At 44.7% G+C, this 22,187-nt stretch overlaps 1 protein-coding gene and 1 non-coding gene across 3 annotated transcripts in view; one reads left to right on the top strand and one right to left on the bottom strand.

Annotated features, from left to right (window-relative positions):
• The window catches only part of DSTYK (dual serine/threonine and tyrosine protein kinase), a 50,266-nt gene extending 39,664 nt beyond the window's left edge, over window positions 1–10,602 (bottom strand). For both annotated transcript variants that reach the window (XM_025921052.2, XM_086693865.1), the window contains exon 1: window positions 10,186–10,602. In XM_025921052.2, coding sequence (XP_025776837.2) covers window positions 10,186–10,453 — 268 coding nt within the window. In that variant the 5' untranslated portion in view covers window positions 10,454–10,602. The remainder of the gene's footprint in view (window positions 1–10,185) is intronic.
• An 11,097-nt stretch (window positions 10,603–21,699) lies between these two features.
• On the top strand, window positions 21,700–21,806 carry LOC112857971 (U6 spliceosomal RNA). Its single transcript, XR_003223372.1, has one exon. It is a non-coding gene; the product is annotated as a U6 spliceosomal RNA (small nuclear RNA).
• Window positions 21,807–22,187: the final 381 nt, after the last annotated feature.

Below are 22,187 nucleotides of genomic sequence, written 5' to 3'. Positions count from 1 at the left end.
CAATAGAGAAAGAGAGTGAGGGAGAAAGAGAACATGAGCAAACACAAAAGCAATACTTTAACAACTGGGGAATCTGCACAAAGTGGGTACAAGAAGCTCTTTGTACTGTTCCGGCAACATTTATGTAAATTTAAAATTATTTCAAAGTAATTTTGTTTAAATGGGCCAGAAGGATACCTAGCGAACTGTATCCAGCTCTGGATCTCACAGGAAGGAGATGGAGAGACAGAATTTTACCAGAAAAACAACAACAACAACAACAACAGCAACAACAACAACCACCCAATAGGCAACACACACACACACACACACACACACACACACACACACACACATCAAATACAGTAATAACAGAATTGAAGCAGTAACAGCTTTTTCACTATCCCTTACTTTTGCCCTGAGTCAGGGGAGTTCAAGGCATTAATCTAAGTAAGCCGTGCAGGATCAGATTTAGAACCCAAATCCTCAAGACTAAGCAGTACCGACAAAGACGCTCCAGGATAGGACACACCTCCGAAAGTTACGGGTAACCATCCAGTTCACTGAACAAGAGCCGCACAAAGAGGCATGACCTTGCACTGTCTGCAGGGGTCCCTTCTGATTGCTCGGCAGTAGGGACCACCTCTCCACCTCTTCTGGAGTACAGGTGTCCTTCTTCTGTAACCACTTGTGTCCCACAGTTACAAACTCTCTTCCAAGTTGGAGCGACAGAACCACTCCATTTCTGCCCACGGAACGAGAGGCAGCCGAGCAGGCCAGTTTCTCAATAAGGAGAGACTGAGATCCCCCAGTGGGGTGTTGTATGCTGAAAGAATAAGAATGTCTTCTCTCCTCCTGGCCGGTCTCCCTCCCCACACATTCCTCCTCACCCCTGCATATCTCCAAAATATTAAAAGTTAAGGCTAGGGTATGCTGTACAGAATATTCTTTTTTTTTTTTTTTTTTTAATTTTTGAGACAGAGAGAGACAGAGCATGAACGGGGGAGGGTCAGAGAGAGGGAGACACAGAATCTGAAGCAGGCTCCAGGCTCTGAGCTGTCAGCACAGAGCCCGACGCGGGGCTTGAACTCACTGACCGTGAGATCATGACCTGAGCCGAAGTCGGCCGCTTAGCCCACTGAGCCACCCAGGCGCCCCCAGAATATTCTTTAAAAAATCAACTCCATATTGGTTCAGATACTGTCCCTCTAATTTAAATGAAGAGTGAGCTTTTATTCAAATTAGTCTTGAATCCAGCTGCATTTACGACAGGGCCTTAGTCTTTGTTCTGGAAAGTTTGGCTTGATTTAAAAAAAAAAAAAAAAAACCCTGGGAAATGTAATTCTCTCCCCATATATAGAATGGAAAGGGTAAAAAACACTAAGCTATAAAATATGTCCAGCATAAATAAGGCACTAAAGTTCTTAATCTGATGAAGCTGAAGTTGGACTGTTTTGTTCTTTTTCTTTACATTTGAATAAAGAAAAGGGATAAAAGCACCTTTAAAAAAGAAGTGAGGGGCACCTGGGTGGCTCAGTCAGTTGAGCGTCCAACTTTGGCTCGGGTCATGATCTCATGGTTCGTGAGTTCCAGCCCTGCATCCGGCTCTGTGCTGTCAGAGCCAGCTTTGGATCCTCTATCCTCCCTCCTCGCTCTGTGCCCCTCCCCAGCTTGCGCTCTCTCTCTCTCTCAAAAAGTAAGAAACATTAAAAAATAAAAAGAGGTGGGGCACCTGGGTGGCTCATTCGGTTAAGCGTCCGACTTCAGCTCAGGTCATGATCTCGCAGTTCGTGAGTTCGAGCCCCGCGTCGGGCTGTGTGCTGACAGCTCAGAGCCTGGAGCCTGCTTCGGATTCTGTGTCTCCCCCTCTCTCTGTCCCTCCCCTGCTCACGTTCTGTCTCTCTCTCTCAAAAATAAATTTAAAAACTGGGATGAGCACCGGGTGTCGTATGGAAACCAATCTGACAATAAATTTCATAAATTTAAATAAATAAATAAATAAACAAATAAATCAAAAAATAAATAAATAAAAAATAAATAAAACAAGTGTGTTTTATGTGTGTGTGTTTAATCAAAGGCTTTTACGGGTACATAACCTATCATCATTCCTCAGGACAGCTTTGAGGCATGACTAGTTAGACAAGTGAAAAGCAAAACAATCCTCAAGTCCTATTTCCCATCTTCCTGCCCAGCGAACACCACCCCAGGGAACGGAAGCACGTTACAAAGCCCAACTCCAAAGAGCGTTGTGGTCTAAAGCTTCCCACAGCGCATGGCATAAGGCCGGGGAGTCCGTCCAAACCATTCACGCCACCTGCTAAAGAGGACACAAAAAGGCACCACACGTGATGGGCACTTCAGCCAGGGCCCCACAGGCCATACTAATGAGTCCCCAAGCTCTGACCAACTTTCCTTCAGAGAGTTTGGGTTTGGACTTGGGAGTACCATCTAGAAGGGGACTTTCCCAGAGAGGCTGACTGATGGCTCTAAGCAAGGGGCACATATCTCCACCGCCGCTACATCGATTCTCCTTTTGGCAAAGAATTAAATCAATTTTCAAGCATCGGGTGGCCTATACTTAGACTAGAAATCCTTCAGGGGACTCCGGTCAGACCTCTGAGAGAATCCAGAAAGAAAAACTGCATCTTGCACACGGACTCACCCTCTGTACCCTTGCTAGGAATAACACCATCAGACTCCCTGGACCACAGAAGAAGCAGAAGCCTTCATCTTTAGAGATGAACTATTTTCCTATGAGACGTTAAGGAGCAAATTCCCCTTAGGTCTTGACACATGTGGAGAGAACCTCATGCACCCACGTACCTCGTATTCTTCACGCTGGCTTCCCTCTGAGGAAGTCTGAGAAAAGATACGAAGGCAAAAGACACTCTAACGATAACTTTCGCCAATGCACTGTTTTTTGTTGTTGTTGTTGTTGTTGTTTTAAGTAGGCTTCATGCCCAGCGCAGAGCCTAATGTGGAGCTTGAACTCACGACCCTGAGATCAAGACCTGAGCTGGGATCAAAAGTCAGACGCTCAACCGACTGAGCCACCCAGGCGCCCCAATGCATTCTGCTTTTGAGCCACACAAACAACACAATTATAATTCCTCCATCAAAGGCAGGTCGGGGCTAATTATCCTGAACTCTGTCAGAATTAGCAAAGCATCTCAACACCTTTTTCTGTCAATGTCGTTTAATCTTACAACTTCCCATACGCCTTAGCCCAAGCCCTCACAGACAGCTAATAGTTAAGTAGGTAACCAATTTGTAGAAAATCCTCTGGAGGGAACGCCAGGAAACACTAATCCTTCCTTGCATAATGTCAACTTGAAACAGCATCAATTAGTGGGTCTGTGGTTCACCATTGTATGTCCTGTGCCCAGTACTGAGTCAGGCGTTAATAAAGATTTGTTGAGTGAATGAATATTGAGGATCTACTTCCCTTATCATGGTGAAGCTCTGGCGTACTGGGACTGTATGCAACTCCATCTTTGGGGCATGAAAATCATTTGAGTATCAGCACAGAATGCAACCTAGCCTCATCAGTCATGTCTCAAACGCATCATTGTTCTTTTCTAGGGGCCCAGCTAGTAAAATGTGGGCAAATCTACAAAAATCCCTGTCTTTCATGGGGGGTGGGGAGGGGGTGGGAAATGCCCTTCTGAAGTGGAAAAAGCAGCATTCCAATATCTACCATCCAGGGAAATAATTTAACAGGTATTTATTTGCCTGTTATATATAAAGTATTATGGCGGGCTTTGCAGGGGGTACAAACATGAATAAAACACAGTCTTTACCCCCCAATCTAGTAAACGGGATAAAACAAAGATACCTGTAGCAATCCCAGAAGCAAACAGAGTATGTTCTGTATGTCCAGAGCCTACAGGAATTGAGCGACAGGTACAAGGGGAAATTCATATTCCCCTTTACTTCGACAACATATGTTTTGAGGTTTTATTTTCAAAAGATTGTTTTTGAGAAGTACATTTAATGCAGGAAGTGAGACAGAGAATAAAAGCATTAAGAAAGAGGAGGTGCTGGGAAAGCAGACAGAGCAAAACAAAATTTAAAGACCAGAATGGATTTTTGTTTAAATCCATGCTTTCTTTAAAAACCACTTGCAGGGCGCTTGGGTGGCTCAGTCAGCTGGGCGTCCGACTGGTCCGACAGGTCATGATCTCTCGGGGTTCACGAGTTGGAGCCCCGCATCGGGCTCTGTGCTGACAGCTCAGAGCCTAGAGCCTGCTTTGGATTCTGTGTCTCCCTCTCTCTCTGCACCAGCAACCCGCCCCCCCCCCCCACCCGCCTTGCTCGTGCACGCTCTCTCTCTCAAAAATACATAAACATTAAAAAACCACTTGCAAGGCTGAAGAGCTAAGTATACTGAAATCAGTAATGACAGTTAAGACTAAACTACACATACTGCAAATCGTGAAGGTAATCATGTCTTTTCTTTTAAAGGCAGGCAGAATTATCCAACCCTTTCTAATAGTGAGCTGCCCTGTGCCATGGGAAACAGATTATCCTAGGAAGGGAAACTTAGGAAGGGAAAGGCTGTAAAGGGAAAAGGTGCAAAGAGTTACTGTGTTTGGGAGAAGCCACTTCTTCCCAGGCTCCCCCCAGGGAACCGGAGGTAGCAAAATCAGCAAACTGGAGCCTGGGACCCTAAATGTCAGGGACTGGAAACTGGAATATGAGGCTAGAGGAGGTAGGGTCACATTACACTCAATTTCAATCAGATAAAGTCTCCCACTGAAGTCAATTATAGCTCCATGGCAAGCTACGGAGCCTGGGTTATGACTCATGTAGAACAAAATCTCTCCACTGCCAGGGTGCATTTTATATTCTCACGGGCAGGTCGGAAGAGCAAGGGACGAGTCACAGAAGCAGAACTGACTGGGAGTGTAGGTAGAGACGCGGGGTTGAATCCGGCTCCAGCTCAAACTACATACGTACACACAAACAGCCGTGTAGATTTAACACGAACCATATGACTGTGCTAAGTGCTTGAGAGTATTTATCTCTAGTTGTCACAACAACTTTGGGAGGTAGACATTACCACTCCCATTTTATGTATGTATGTATTTGTATGAATTCACCCCTTTAGAGGGTATAATTCAGTATTTTTAGCGTATTCACAAAGCTGTGCACCCATCACCACTATCTAGTTCCAGAACGTTTTCATTCTTCAAAAAGAAATCCCATACCCGTTAGCAGTCACTCAATCCTCCTCTCTCCTCACCCACTGGCAATCACACTATACTTCCCATCTTTACAGACTGGCCTGTTCTGGGCATTTCCCATAGATGGACTCATACAATAGACAGCATTTTGTATCACTACCATTTTACATATGAAGAAACCAAGACTCAAAGCCCAAGTCACACAGTGAATCGGAGGCTGAACTACAATAGGAAACCAGGTCTGATGGAAATGTTTGTACCTGCTTTTCGACCACTATGTGATGCCTCCATATAGGAAGAAACTTGTGAGAGAAAGCGAAAGTTTTCATTACTCTTGGGCTAATAAAAGTAGTAAGTAAGAACCACAATTACAACACCATGTCTGCTGAGGATGTACTGAAAAGCTGAGGCAGCTCTTCTAAAACAGACCAGGGAAAACTACTGGAAAGCACACCCCTGTCCCCGTCTCTCACTGTTTCACCCCACAACCCAACTCCTCCCCACCGCTCAGCCCCACGAAGGAGGCAGCCACATGAAACTAGGCTATAAGGAATCTCCTCTCGCCCAATTTTCTGTCTCTTTCCCAGATGTCACTCTGCCACTTGAACTTTATTACCTATACCAACTTCTGTCTAAGGAGTCCAAGAAAAATGTCTATTTCAAATAAATACGCTAGTGCTTTTTCCTCTTCTTTTAAATACTGGCAGCCAGTTGATACGAGGTGTGAAAAAAAGAGGGAGAAGAATGTTGAAGAAACTAAGCTGTTCGCTAACCAAAGGCAAAGAGCTATAAAAAAATCTAAGAACTGTGGGGCGCCTGGGTGGCTCAGCCAGTTAAGCGTCCGACCTCAGCTCAGGTCACGATCTTGTGGTTCATGGGTTCGAGGCCCATATCAGGCTCCGTGCTGACAGCCCAGAGCCTGGAGCCTGCTTCGGATTCTGCGACTCCCTCTCTCTCTGCTCCTCTCCCACTTGCGCTCTCTCTCTCTTGAGAATGAATAAACGTTAAAAAAAAATTTTTTTTTTTAAATCTAAGAATTGTAACTCACATAAAATGCCTATAATCCAGCCATACCTTACCTTTGTGCCATTTTTCTGCTTTGGGCGTTGCATATGTATATGGTTGAAGACAGGCTGTACCTTTCTAGAGGACTGACTTCAGGACTCCTAGTCCTTTTCATCCCTCATCCAGCATAAACAAATAATAGGTGCAACATAATGATAATAATTACAATTCTTTTTTTCTTTCTCAGGAGAGAAGTATAGAAGGGAAAGACTGATTCCCACTAACCTAAGGCCAATGCCAATATCTTTATCTGATTCTTTGTTCCCCAGGTACTTAAATGTCTATTGAATAATAACTGAATAATATCACTGTGGAACACATACACAGCAAGGTGCCAGGCACTGTTCTAAACACAACTATCAACATATATTAACTCCCAACAAGCCTAGAGGTAAGTACTAAATGTTTATTGAATAATAACAGCTAATACTTACACAACACCTTACAAGGCACCGTTCTGAACACGTGCATTAACTCCCAACAACCCTAGAGGCGAGCACCGCTGTTGTGACCAGCGGCTCCGACAACGAGGAAACTGACACAGCACAGCGGTGATGCGGAAGCAGGACGGGAGGAATGCGGCACAGAAGAGGGCATTCCAACCAGACACATTTGAGTCATTCCAATTTCTTAAAATTCATACCTCTATGATATGTTGCAACAGCAAAGCACTCTTTGGATCACAAAACACGAAAAATTTCCCCCTGCTACTTTGTGACACTCCATTCTGCCTTTTATCAAAGAAGTTCTCAAAGCCTTCATGTGGTTACTTCTAAAGCCTCTGACAGAGGAAAGTCAACAGATAAAAGGACTCTCATCCCCTAGACTTAAGTGAAAAGAAGGCCAATGATTTGGGCAGCAGGGGAGGAATGGAATCAAAGAAATTTCACTTGCAATTCTGTTTGCTCTGTATGGGCCAAGCTATTCCTATTTTAAGAGTTCAGTCCCACCTACGTTTTGGCTTCTGAAATATCATGTCCGTTACATAACCCTCTAACCTGCCACCCCCCATAAATACAAAACTGTCAAAATTAATAAGAAAGCAGTATTTTGGCATTCTTCCCATCTCCTCTGTGATTTAAAAGTGAAATAATAAAAATTTAGAGTTACTGGATGATCTTCAGTTGCTCAAATACAACACTACATCCAAACTAAAAGCACACTTCCACTCTGAAATGATGATTAAAACCTTCCAGAGGTTTGTTAAGTTACAAATTGAGTGTTCCTTTCACTCATGTGTGGAATTTAAGAAACAAACAAACGAAAAATAAGCAAAAAAAAAAAAAAAGAGAGAGAGAGAGAGACAGAGAAACAGAACTGATGGTTGCCAGAGGGGAGGTGGGTGGAGGGATGGGTGAAATAAAGTAAATTAAAAAAAAAAAAAAACGTTCAGTGTTCCTTCTCTTGATATTCCAAGTTCCTATTCAGAAACCAACATTCACAAAAGAAAGTTGAGACAGTCTCTGAGTGGACTTGACCTTGTAACGATAGCCCGTAAAAGGAGGACACAAGAGCTAGTTGTCTTTTTAAGGAGTAAGGTTTTAAATCTACTTTCTAACACAATTACCTAAACAACTGGGAAAATGGCCATTCCCAAAATATACAGTTAGGCGCCGCCTCACTGATCTTCCCTGATGCTCATCTTCACCTCCAACGATAAAACTCTCCATAGAGATGGGAATGGGAGCACCTTCTGGAACAAAACCAAACTGTTCCCAGTCCAGTCATCTGCACCCTACCCTGGTTTTTGTTTCAGATGAATAGACTAGAGAGGGTGAAGGGAGTTAAATACAATATGCAAAGGGGCGCCTGGGTGGTTCAGTCGGTTGAGCGACTGACTTTGGCTCAGGTCACAATCTCACAGTTTGTGAGTTCAAGCCCCACCTCGGGCTCTGTGCTGACAGCTCGTAGCCTGGAGCCTGCTTCGGATTCTGTGTCTCCCTCTCTCTCTGCCCCTCCCCTGTTCGTGTTCTGTCTCTCTCTGTCTCAGAAATAAACATTAAAAATTTTTTGAGGGGGCGCCTGGGTGGCGCAGTCGGTTAAGCGTCCGACTTCAGCCAGGTCACGATCTCGCGGTCCGTGAGTTCGAGCCCCGCGTCGGGCTCTGGGCTGATGGCTCGGAGCCTGGAGCCTGTTTCCGATTCTGTGTCTCCCTCTCTCTCTGCCCCTCCCCCGTTCATGCTCTGTCTCTCTCTGTCCCAAAAATAAATAAACGTTGAAAAAAAAAATTAAAAAAAAAAAAAATTTTTGAAAAAAATACAGTACGCAAAGATTAGTTCGTGGTGCAGTCAACTAGAAAAGCCAGTGAGGCAAAATTCAAAGGGTACGTTTGTCTTTCTTAACTTGGCTTTTTAAAGAATAAAAACAAGAGCCTGTCAAGGTGCCTTGAAAACCTCCATCTCTCTGCGATGAATCGACTCCCTGAATCTACTCCCTGATGGTTTTTTTCTCTCCTTCGGTAGTGATTCTAAAATAAACAATTGTTATCAAATAACAGCGACAGAGGACTCTTTTAGGTAAGCTCTAAGAAAAACCTGGGAGCAGGAAAGCTGCTGGAAAGCACTGCTATGGGAGAGGGTTAAAGTACACATTCTGAGGATCATCTCTGAAAACATTAGCCCTTCTTGCCAATTTTCTGACAGCCTCTATAGGTCCATTTTCAGAACGGCAAATCTCTGGGCTGACGATATCAAACCACCACTCCAGAAAAGCTACCGTGCTTTCCTCCCCGTTGTATTACTTCCAAGCTCACTAAGTGGAAGAATATTATTTAGGACCAGATCAGATTCTTATTATCTTACTTTCTTTCATCGCCATTTCTGGAGTCTCAGACAACTGGAGGATATGAAACATGGCAACTTCGGAAACACAGAACCCAAACCACAAACTCTGAAGAGCTCAACAATTCATTCTGGTCTGAGCCTGATGTTCAAATTCGCTATTAGCATCTACATTTGTGCTTCCACAGGTGTGTCTGTAGACCACTTGCAACAGAATCCCGGCAGCGTTTTATGTTTAGATTCTCAGGACCCACCCACGAGACCGTCCCCATCTGTGGGGTAGAGCATGAGACATTTTTAAGGCTAATTTGGTTTGAGTACACACTTAAGTTTGAGAATCACTAAATTAAACCCACTGTCTTACTTGCTGTGCTGTCCCCAGGGTACCTGTCCACATGGGATGCCAGTCCCTTCTCCCTTCCCACCTATTTCCTAATTAGACGCGCTACTTAACAAACCCTCCGGATCGCCACCAAAAAGCAGTTGAAGAGGAAGCAAGAACTTGGGAAAGATCAAAGGCCCTGCACGATTTTAAGTGCTTTAGGGACTCTAGCACATCCCAGGGAGAATCAAGTCACGAAGTCTCAGGACCAAACAACAACCCGATCTCTTCCCAACTTCTTCGACATAAGCACGAGCAACCCCTCAGGCACCCTGGCACGTCAGATAGGGATTTCCTTTAGCGACCCCAGCCCCATTTACAGTACACTCCTTACTTCTTCACAGTTTTCGTGCAAAAGCATTTCACGTAAGCACACACACATACACCACATACACATACACAATCCACTACAGTTCCCTGGACTCCTCGGGCTCCTGGGGCACCCTGCCTGCTGCCCTTCCTCCGGGCGTCCACCTCCTCCATCCCTAGGCGGGTCTCCGACCTCAGCCGCCCACCCCCTCCCACCCCCACTCCCCGCCCCTGCGCACGGCCGGTTGTGCCGGAGCGCGCTCCTGGCACTCTCGCCGGCCTCCGAGCGCCCCTCGCCCACCCCCGCCCCGGGGGATGCCCGCCCACGGCCTCGCGGATCCGGCCGGCCCAGGCCCGGAGACCCGGCCACGCCACCCCTCTCCCACTTTGCGCCCTTTCCCGGCTTGTTTTGCAGGGACAGGGGTGCGGTCCGCCCTCCGCCTTGCTCCTCCAGCCCTGCCTCCGCCGCGGCTGCCCTCCTTACCCGCCTGCAGCCCGGTCTCGGCGACGTCGCCGGCAGGGCCGCGCTCGGCCCCGCCGTCGTCGCCCGTGGGGGAGGAGGGACAACTGTGGTTGTGGGAGCACTTGATGTCGCGGAAGAACTTCTGGGTTTCGCGCAGGTTCTGCCGCAGCCGGCCCAGGTAGCGGCGGTAGCGGCCGAAGCCCCGGCACAGCTCGCGGATCATTCCGCCGCCGCCCGGGCCGGGACCCGAGACGGGCTCGCTCGCCCACGGCACCCCGTCGCCCTCCATCGCCCCGGCCCGTTCTGTCCTGGCGGCTCGGTCCCCGGCCCGCTGGCCCCGCTTCCCTCCTCCCCGCCCCCCAGTGCTTCGGGGAGGAGGAATCCACCCCCTGACGCCCCCGCCTGCAGTCGGCCGGGCTTCCGACCTCCGTCACCGCCGTTGAAAACAAACCAACCCGCAGTGCGCCGCCGACGGAACCTTTATCTCCACTCTCCGGGAGAGTGAGGGAAGGATCACTGGAGGGCGCAGGCCCTGCGCGGGATCTCCTGGGATTTGTAGTCTGGGCGGGGGCGGGCTCCGAAACCTGGAGACCGTGGACGGGGCTGACTCCCGGTGGAACCTCGCCCGTTTTTGTGCGCACACGCTCTCCTCGTTTCAAAACGTGTTCCCGCGCCCTGCATAGAGAGGAGAGAGAGGAGGCTGCAGAATCCCGCGTCAGCAGAAGTGGGGTGTTTTCGTGAAATCAGAGCAAAACATTTCAATAGCAGAGAGAAGGAAGGAAACAAGACTGAGGCCAACGATGTCTCCATGGCTACCCTAAACGGTTCTCACTTTCGGGATACAGTAGATAGTGGAGAATCGACTGAAAATACCCTAAAAATAGGGAAACGGTTCTTGTTTATATTGCGCCCTCTTTCTCTCCAGGTGTGGAAAAGGGGGATGTGAAAGGGTCGTTAAAGAGCTTTAAACCGAAGTCCATTGGTTTCTGGAAGTAAAGGGACTGGGCTGGGTTAGGGGAAGTTGAGGTTTGCAGTTCCAAACCAGTTCTGATTATCTTAACTTGGCTTCTGCTAATAGAGACTTTTATTGCCACAGACTGCCACAGAGCCCTGGACACAATTACAGAGGAGACAAAACTTCACAATCACCTCCTTTTCACCTCCTGCTTTCTCTTCCCCTCTTCTCCAGGCACAGAGTTTTCCTGTCTTTCTTGCTGTGCAAAGATTCCCCTCTTTCACCCAGGCCAGACCTCTGCTGGATCGTGTAGTTCAACTGCATTTAAGAGGAGACTTGAGTTTGAGTTTGAATGCCTCCAGCGTCTTGTCTCGGGATCCATGAAATAAGGGTCTAGGCTTGTTGATCTTGCTTCAAAATGTTTGCTTCTGTCTCCCAACCTCTCATCCCTTGAGTGCAAGGGCTCTTAGCAGAGTGATGTCCTGATAATTGGGTTAATTCAATGTTAAAATGTGAGGGGGCTTTTAGTATTTTATGAAAAGGGGTCACTGGTTCACATGAATCTCTGCTTGGTAGGTGGGTGTGAAGGACTACAGGTCTGGAGAGAGCCTCAGACTCTTTTGCGCTCCTTCCCATTTACTTACATATTCTCCACCAGCCACTCCTCATTTTTTGCAAGACCCCCATGCAACCTCTAAAAAACTCAGTAAAACACAAATGAAAATACAAAACGGAACGTTTAACACAAGATGGCTGATACTATTTCAAAGAAGCAGCAGCAGCGAGGTAGCAAACCAGTGTGTGAAAATTTTGCCACAATCATTTCATTTTTTTTTTAATGTTTCTTTATTTTTGAGAGACAGAGAATATGAGCAGGGGAGGGGCAGAGAGAGGGGGGCACAGAGAATCGAAAGCAGGTTCTGCACTGAGAGCAGTGAGCCCTATGCGGGGTTGAAACTCACATACTCTGAGATCATGACCTGAGCTGAAGTCAGACATTCAACTGGCTGGGCCACCCAGGCGTTCCTCCACGCACAATAGTTTCTAACAAAGAAGATCAGATAAGAGAGTATTTGGGCTAGAGTTGTCCAGAAAGGGATTTGGGAATTAATAACTATCTTGAAGAAGTAACATTTGGAAAGGTGGAAGTCATGAGGGAGAGCATTATGTTAGGTAAAGGCCATGGAGTTCATTCTTTAAAAAACTATTCATTAGTAGTTTATTTTATTTTATTTTTAAGTTTATTTATTTATTTTGAGAGAGACAGAGACAGTGCAAATTGGGGAGGGGCAGAGAGGGGAAGAGAGAGAGAATCTCAAGCAGGCTCCATGCTGCCAGTACAGAGTCTGACTCGGGGCTTGAACCCACGAAACTGTGAAATCATGATCTAAGCCCAAACCAGGAGTCAGACGCTCAACCAACTGAGCCACCCAGGTGCCCCTGTCAGTACTTTATTTTTAAAAGAATGGGGCACCTCGGTGGCTCAGTCAGTTAAACTTATGACTTCTGCTCAGGTCATGATCTCACACAGTGTGTGAGTTCGAGCCTTGCATCAGGCCCTGTGCTGACAGCTCAGAGCCTGGAGCCTGCTTCAGATTTTGTGTCTCCCTCTCTCTGCCCCTCCTCGACTCCCTCTCTCTCTCTCTCTCTCTCTCAAAAATAAACATTAAAATTTTTAAAAATAAGTAATATAAGCCTGTAGTATAAATTCAAATTATACAAAGGTTATACAAGGGAAAACTAAGTCTTTCTTCTAGCCTGTCTCCAAGTCACCTAGTTCCCCTCCCAGGAGGTAGCCCTCTTGGAGGTGTAGGTATGCGTCTTTAAACTCAGACGGGGGCACCTGGGTGGCTCAGTTGGTCGGGTGACCAACTTCATCTCAGGTCATGATCTCGCAGTTTGTGAGTTCGAGCCCCGCGTCGGGCTCTGCGCTGACAGCTCGGAGCCTGGAGCCTGCTTCGGATTCTGTGTCTCCTCCTCTCTCTGCCCCTCTCCTGCTCACATTCTGTGTCTCTCTGTCTCTCAATAATAAATAAACGTTAAGGGGTGCCTGGGTGGCGCAGTCGGTTGGGCGTCCGACTTCAGCCAGGTCACGATCTCGTGGTCCGTGAGTTCGAGCCCCGCGTCAGGCTCTGGGCTGATGGCTCAGAGCCTGGAGCCTGTTTCTGATTCTGTGTGTCTCCCTCTCTCTCTGCCCCTCCCCCGTTCATGCTCTGTCTCTCTCTGTCCCAAAAATAAATAAACGTTGAAAAAAAAATTTTTTTTAATAAATAAATAAATAAACGTTAAAAAAAAAAAACAAAAAACCCAGATGATAGCACAGTATACTTACTCTATTCTGCCCTTCCAGGCTCTCCTGTACCAAAATATACAGATCTGCCCCATTCTTTTTAACTGTATAAATATGCTACCATATGGATTGGTATGTTTTATTTAACAAGTCCTCTATTGATAGGCCTTTAGGTTTTTGGCAGTCTTTTTGGTATTACAAACAATACTGCCATCACAAAGCTTCTACATAATTTAACATACATAATTTAACAATTTGAATATGTGTATGTCTCATCTCTATTTTTGATCTGCTGAGGAAAGTGATCATTTTGTTTGTTTCCTGCTACTTAAAATCTTAAATATGCGGGTAACATGAACTCTTCCTAAATCACAGTCAGCTACATGTGAAAGTACGTATTTTATTCAAACATCCAATTCTAAGGACAACTGGGAGAGAATGAAAGTTTAAATGGTGTCAAGAGAGGATTCAAGTTCGGATAGGAAAATGTTCCTTAAAACTGAGTTGGGGCGCCTGGGTGGCTTAGTCACTTAAGCATCCAACTTCTGCTCAGGTCATGATCTCATGGTTCATGGGTTCATGAGTTCATCAGTTCCTGGGTTTGAGCCTGCCCCTCCCTTGCTCACTCACCCACCTCTCTCAAAAATAAATAAAGATTGGGGCGCCTGGGTGGCGCAGTCGGTTAAGCGTCCGACTTCAGCCAGGTCATGATCTCGCGGTCCGTGAGTTCGAGCCCCGCGTCGGGCTCTGGGCTGATGGCTCAGAGCCTGGAGCCTGTTTCCAGTTCTGTGTCTCCCTCTCTCTCCGCCCCTCCCCCGTTCATGCTCTGTCTCTCTCTGTCCCAAAAAAATAAATAAAAATGTTGAAAAAAAAATAAAATAAAATAAATAAAGATTTTAAAAAACAATTTTTTAAAAACTTTATTTATTTTTGAGAGAGCGACAACGTGTGAGCAGGGGAGGAGCAGAGAGAGAGAGGGAGACGCAGAATCCGAAGCAGGCTCCAGGCTCCAAGCTGTCAGCACAGAGCCTGACGCGGGGCTTGAACTCACAAACTGTGAGTTGATGACCTGAGCCGAAGTCGGTCGCTCAACCGACTGAGCCACCCAGGCACCCCAATAAACATTTTTTTTAAGTGATGAAAGTTAAACAGTTAATGAGGATGAACACATAGATCCACTTATGTTCTCTCCTAGAACACCACTAAAATGACAGTAATGGGATTTTTTTTTTTTTTTAATTTTTGTTATTTATTTTGACAGAGTGAGAGCAATCTGGGGAGGGTCAGAGAGGGAAAGAGGATCCCCAGCAGGCTCCACACTGTCCGCGCAGAGCATTACACAGGACTCCAACCCACAAACTGTGAGAGCATGACCTGAGCTGAAACCAAGAGTCAGACGCTTAACTGACTGAGCCACCCAAGGTGCCCCAGTGATGGGATTTTTTTTTTAATTTTTTTTTAACGTTTATTCATTTTTGAGACAGAGAGAGACAGAGCATGAATGGGGGAAGGTCAGAGAGAGAAGGAGACACAGAATCTGAAACAGGCTCCAGGCTCTGAGCTGTCAGCACAGAGCCCAACGTGGGGCTCGAACTCACGGACCACGAGATCATGACCTGAGCTAAAGTCAGATGCCCAACCGACTGAGCCACCCAGGCTCCCCAGTGATGGGATTTTTAAAGCATGAACCCACAATAATGAGTGGAGTCAATAGGACAAACAAAAACAAAGAAAAGTAGAAGCTGGAAAGCAGATGCACAAGCATTAACTAAGTTACCAACCTGGAGAACCTGAATCCTAAATCCAAAATGGAACCAAACTGAGACCCCACCTGATTTATACTGCAGACTCCCTCAAGTCTCCACATTTGATCACTCACAGTAGGTCCCCGTGCCGCCCACTGTGGGGATATAGAAAAGCGGGCCATCTACAGGGTGTACTCTCAGCATGGGTCAAAATAAGAATTTTTAAAGCTATTTAAGATCTCCAGGTTACTGCTCCCTTCTTCAACTGCTGCCCTCCTTCTTCTAAAAGGAGACTGAAGTATTTATTCTCCAGAGATGGTTGAATAGGAGTCTCCGTATAAATAAGGAGATTAAGTGGATTTATGGATATCGGATGCTAAGATTCCCAGCCCTCTTCTTCCATTCAATTCCTAGATCTCTGGCTACCGGACATTTACCTTCCAGAGAGGAAACGTGACTTGTGTTCTTCAAGGAATCTGACTATACCAAGAGGAAAAACCAAAAGATACTGACATCAGGACAGAGATTTTTTTTTTAACTTTATTTACTTTGAGGGGTGGGGGAGAATCTCAAGCAGGCTCCACACTGTCAGCACAGAGCCTGATGCGGGGCTTGAACCCACAAACCGTGACATCATGACCTGAGCCCAAACCAAGAGTTGGATGCTCAACCAACTGAACCATCCAGGCCCCCTGAGATTTTTTTTTTTAATGTTTATTTATTTTTGAGTAAGAGAGAGACAGAGGACAAGGAGGGGAGGGGAAGAGAGAGAGGGAGGCACAAAATCCGAAGCAGGCTCCAGGCTCCAAGCTGTTAGCAAAGAGCCCGATGCAGGGCTCGAACTCACTAACCATGAGATCATGACCTGAGCCGAAGTCAGATGCTTAACCAACTGAGCCACCCAGGCGCCCCAAGATTTTTTCAATTGAAATTAACTGACAATGAAATTTATTAGTTATAGGTACACAACATAATGATTCAATATTTGTGTATATTGCAAAATGAGCATCACTATAAGTCTGGTTAACATCCATCACCATACCTAGTTATGGAATTTTTTCTTGTGATGAGAAGTTTCAGGACTTACTCTCTTAGCAACTTTCAAATATGCAATACAGTACTTTTACCTCTAATCAGCATGCTGTAGGTGACATCGCCATGACTTCTTTGTTTTACAGTTGGAAGTTTATACCTTTTGACTCCCTTCACCTACATTGCCCCATCCCCCTGCCCTGCCTCTGGCCACCACCAATCTAGAACACAGATTTTTTTCTGGCTTATTCACTGCTCTATCTCCAGCACCTAGAACAGTGCCTGTCACTTAGTAGGTGTTCCTACTAAGTGATATTTGCTGAATGAATGCATGTTCACTCTAGATATTTTTAAATATTCGGGAAAGCACAAAGGAGAACATAAAACCACTCGTGTTTCTACTATCCAGTAAGAACAAGTTCCTCCTGGAACTAAGACAAGTTCCTCTTGGTTAGATGATTTGATTTCTAGAGAGATTCCAAAGTCTTTTTTTTAAAGTTTATGTATTTTTATGTTATTTATTTATTTTTATTCTTTTTATTTCTTTTAAGTAGGCTCCATGCCCAATATGGGCTTAAATTCATGACCCTGAGATCAAGAGCCGCATGCTCTCTCCTGACCGAGCCAGCCAGGTGCCCTGAGATTCCAGAGTCTAGATCCTTATGTTAATGTAGGTGGGAATCAGGCACTTTTGCAGAACACCAAAAGTAACATTTATTTCTGCAGTGTGAATTAGGAACGAGTTTACTAAGAGAAAGAATAACTGTTTTCTATTATGCAACATAAAATCACAATCACAAATCCAAGAATTTTGGGGGTGCCTCCTGGCTCAGTCAGTAGAGCACGGGACTCTTGATCTTGGGGCTGTGAGTTCAAGCCTCGTGTTGGGTGTAGAGATTACTCACTGCTGCCAGCACCAAACCCACTTCGGATGGAACCTCTGTTCCCCTCTCTCTCTCTGCCCCTCACCCACGTACGTGTGTGCGTGTGTGCACGTGTGCGTGTGTGTGTGTGCGTGTGAGAGATGCTGGCAGTGCTGCAGAGCAGTGCTTCTCAAAGTTTAACAGGCACAAGAATCATGCAGGTATCTTGTTAAAATACATCTCTGATTCAGTAGGTCTGGGGCATGGCTTGGGGTGCCACCTTTATAACAAGTTCCCAGGGGATGCCAATGCTGCTGGTCTGGGGACCATACTTTGGGTAGCAAGGGTGTATAGAGACAGAACAGGAGTGAGCAAAGTCTCATTGTTAAGGACATAGGTCTAAGAGTCAAAGAGACCTGCATTCAAATCCTAGCTCTACCCCTTCCCATTTGTATGCTTTGGAGACATTAACTTATTTTCTTTCGGTCTTCTTTCCTTACCTGAAAATGGTGAGCATTAAAAGAGTAATGCCAGGGGCACCTGGCTGGTTTAGCAGGTAGAACATGTGGCTCTCAGTCTCGGGGTTTTAAGTTCAAGTCCCACACTGGGTATAGAGATTACTTAAAAATATTTTTTTTTAAAGGAGCAATGCCAATTGTAAATCTCAAAGCATGTAGGGTTAAAAAAAATTTCTAAGCAATATCTAACACAGGAGAAGAGCTCAATAAATGGCAACTGCTTTTATCAATTGTGTTATCATTATTACAAACCTAAATTCTTGTCCTGACTGGCTACTGTATAAACTTGGGCAAGAGATTGGCCCTTCTGAGTCTTGATTTTCTCATCCATCAAATGGGATAATAATAGTGCCCACCTCAAAAGATTATGAAGATTAAAATGGGAAAAACTATTAAAAATGCTTAATACAAAGACCAGCACATAGAAGGCACTCAATAGAAATTCACTGAGGTTATGATTGCTGTAAGCCTTGGTTCTGACCCTGTCTCTGTGACTTTTGTTAAAAGAGAGAATCCTATGATTGTGTTCAACATCACTGTGTTGGTGGGAGGATGGAATGAGCCATAGTAAATGAAAGCGCTTTGGAAATGAACTCCTATAAAAATTTAAGGAAAAACACGAGAGTCAGAATCTGACCTGAGTTCCAGCCCTGGATATGCTCATACGTACTTTGTGATCTTAAGCAAATTACTTAACTGCTTGGAGCCTCAGTTATTTCATCTGTATAGCAGAGCTAATAATACCTATCTCACAGGGTCATGAAGATTAAATTAAATAATGTGTAAAGCACTTAGTAACTTGCCTGGCACATAAAAGTGCTTGATAAATGTTTTCTTTCCTATATACAGTAATTACGTTCAGGATTCTGTATTTTTCCAAGGAGGATAGCATTCCCAAAAATATTTTGGTCTTGTTTGTGAGATTCCTTCTGTGAAGATTTATTAACTTGAACATGAAAGGTCTATAAAACTGAACTGCTAAATGTATCCTATTTAATTATACATCAAATATCATTCCAATGCTGAATATTTCATCAGTGGCATCCCTGGCTGTTGGGAGGCAGAGCATGGGGAGGAAAAACAATCAATTAAAAAGAATTTGGTATAACCCCGGGTAGAAATCACCTTTGTTTTACTGCCAAGTAGAGCAAAATTTCCAGAATTTTTTTAGAGTAACTGAAGTAACTGACCCAAAGCTTACTAGAAGCAGCCTCAGACATAGTTTTGCCACAATTCATTTCTCATCAGTAAGATTAGAAGATTGCTGTTGCTTTTTCAAGTCTAAATGGCTTTTCACCCTTTTTGCACCCCGTTGCCTGACACTTTCAGTGGAATCTATTTTTGGTTAGTTTCCTTACTTGGCCAGAATAAAACCTCGCCACAAGTTTTATTCTCGTGTCTCTCTGCTAATCTTGGATGAAGATGGATAGATGGAAATCCACATGAAATACCTTTTCTATGTCAACATTATCCTGGTAGAGGTTTCCTAGAAGGTTTTCTGGGTTCTAGACATATTCCAACTGGCTTAGTAGGTATTTACATGTGCCGAACACAATGCCTCATACAAAGAGGGTCCTCAGTATATATTAGCCAAAAGAAAATATTTCTTTCATATCATCCTCCTGCTACCCCCTGGCTCATGAATCTAGCTCTGCAGGGAAAGTGGTTTAATGGAGGTGGGAAGTAGCATTCTGAAGCAAAGGTGGATGAAGGCATCCTGGTCTCGAGAACCTTCTCCATCCACCCCCAAATTGTAGAGACAGAGACCAGTATCTATCAAGTGTCACATAAACCTCTAAGTGCTTGGAAAACAGGTCCTGGAACCTAGTTGAGCCACCTTTCTGTATGTCAGTGTTTAAGGTTCCTATCATTTTCCTAGAGCTGATTCCAGAGGAATCAGGACCCTCATCCAAATAGGACTTAGGAATCCACTTAGGCAAGTTTCCTGATGAGACGTACACACACTTCCTACACAGGGCATATGCAGTTTTTTAAGGGCATGGAGGAAGAGGGTTGCCTGGGTGGCTCAGTCGGTTAAACGTCTGACTCTTGGTTTCAGTTCAGGTCATGATCTCACAGTTTGTGAGTTCAAGCCCTGGATCAGGCTCTGCACTGACAGCGTGGAGCCTGCTTGGGATTCTCTCTCTCCTTCTCTCTCTGCCCCTCTCCTGCTTGCTCGCTATCTCTCTCTCTCTCTCAAAATAAATAAATAAACTTTAAAAAAAAGGGTACGGAGAAAGAAAAGGGAAAAATTGTATTACATTTAAGACATCATAAAAATAAGTACATTTCAGATGAAATTTTCAATAGTCCACGATCCTAGCATAAAACTTACAATTCTTTCTTAGCCCTCCCTTCCTATCTTTATCCGTGGTTTACCCAAATTTTATCCATATAGTTTATATCATCTTTAATTCTTATAATAACTCTGGAAGGATGGATTTTATTTATTTATTTATTTATTTATTTATTTATTTATTTATTTTTAAAGTTTTTGTTTATTTATTTTGAGAGAGAGAGAGAGAGAGAGTGCGTGCGCACACGAGCATGGGAGGGGCAAAGAGAGAGGGACTCCCAGGCAGGCTCCATGCTATCAGCACAGAGCCCAACTCAGGGCTGGAAACCACAAACTGTGAGGTCATGACCTGAGCCAAAATCATGAGCCTGATGTTTAACCGGCTAAGCCACTCAGGTGCCCTGAAAGATGGATACTTTAATCTTTATCTTTATATCTTTATAATCTTTAAATGTGGAAACTGAGACTCAGGTTAAGCAGTGTGTCTAAGTCCACATAGCTAATAACACATGTTTGCCTGACTCCGGAGCTCTTATTCTAGCTCAAGACGATTTTTCATTCTAATGCTTTCATTTTAGGTTATTTCAAAAAGGCTTTTTGTGTTTCTATATACTTATCATACATATCTCTTTCAATAGCATCATAACATTCCATTACATTCTTACACCATTGTTATTCACCCACTTCCTAATCTTGGGCATGTAGGTCCTTTCAGGTTTTCCACTGCTATAAACAATGCTCCTTTATATATTTTCTGTTGTGTTGTTGCTTTGTTTTCTTCTTTTGAATTATTTTCCAGGAGGGTATTACTGGGTGAAAGGGTGCAGACATTTATATATTTTTAGCTACTTATATTACTGATTGTACTAAGTCACTGCATCTTGAAAGAGAATATTATCTTCCTCCACCAGCACCCTGTGAGAGGCATAAGGCAAGCCCGGATGGATTCATCAATGAAAACAGCCCTTTGTCCCTCTGTCTGCTTGGGGATGCCCTGGGGCCATATGAAACTCCCTGAAAATGATCTATGACATAATCCAGAATAAGATCTCACATGGGGTAGTGTGATTCCCCCTCCCCAGGAAAGGCTTCCTTGATTAAGTTGTGTTTTTCTTTTTGCAGTCACAAGATCAGGTTTTTTCCAAGCAACTGACACTTCCCCCTTGATTCAGACTGTAGTTCTCCGTTCCTGTGCTGGGAAAAAGTGTGGGAGCTGTTAGAAAGAGAGCCTACACTTCAACTCTTGGTTTGCCATTCCAAACTAGCTGCAAAGGGTCAGGATATATTACACCAAGGAAAGGAAGTCCTGACAGAGCCAAAAACGATTTTACAAACAGGCAAGAGGAAGTGAACATGGGAAAAAGTCATACCAAAATAAGAAAGCCCTGTTTCAACGGGTGGACAGTAATTTTGAGAGATATACTAATTTCTCTGCGTCTTAGTCAACTTACTTGGCAAAGTACCATTTGAACTTACAGAAAGGTTTAAGCTGAAATTATATGGCACATGAAAGGCACTCAAATGATAGCTGTTGCTATTATTAATAAGCGTGGTGGCCATAGCATAGCCTAGACGACAGTGCAGTGGGCATTGTGGGAGAGGGATAGTCACTGAAGGCAAGCAGAACCGGTTGGGCTAGCTCTTCCTAGTCAGGTGGCCTTGGCCAAGTTCTCATCCTCTTTGAGCCTCAGTTTCCCATCTGTGAAACGGAGGTTACGAACTCACCTACAAAGTTTGTTTTTAGCCTAAATGAGAGTTTTCGACAGGCAAATAGTAAGCGCTCAATAAACAGCAGATATTATGAATTCACAAATCTATCAAAAAATGTGATCAACTGCGCTCGCTTTGGCAGCACGGAGACTACAATTGAAACGACACAGGGAAGATTCACACGGCCCCTGCGCAAGGATGACGCACAGATTCGTGAAGCGTTCCAGATTTTCTGATTTAAAATAGATCTACATGTTTATTGAATTAAAAATTATAATATGTGTGATCCACCAAGTCTTGCCCTACATCAGTGGTTCTCAAACTTCAATGTGCATAAGAATCACCCCAGAGCCTTGTTTCAAGTGCACGTTTCAAGCTCCACACCCCTGGAAATTTTGTCTCCGTCCATGTGGTGTAGGGCCTGGGGAGCTGCGTACATAACTAAATTCCGAGGGGTTTTCTGTCGCTGGTAATCCATGGACCACACTTTTTTTTTTTTTTAAGATTTTTTTTTTTTAATGTTTATTTATTTTAGAGAGAGAGAGAGAGAGAACACGAGCAGGGGAGGGGCAGAACAGAGAGGATCTGATTGGGCTCTGTGCTGACAGCTGAGA

This window comes from Puma concolor, chromosome E4, assembly GCF_028749965.1.
Source record: "Puma concolor isolate L17-30 chromosome E4, mPumCon1.1.hap2, whole genome shotgun sequence".
Lineage (NCBI taxonomy): Eukaryota > Metazoa > Chordata > Mammalia > Carnivora > Felidae > Puma > Puma concolor.
Note: the sequence above shows the minus strand (reverse complement) of the source record. Positions and strands in the feature narration are given on the sequence as shown.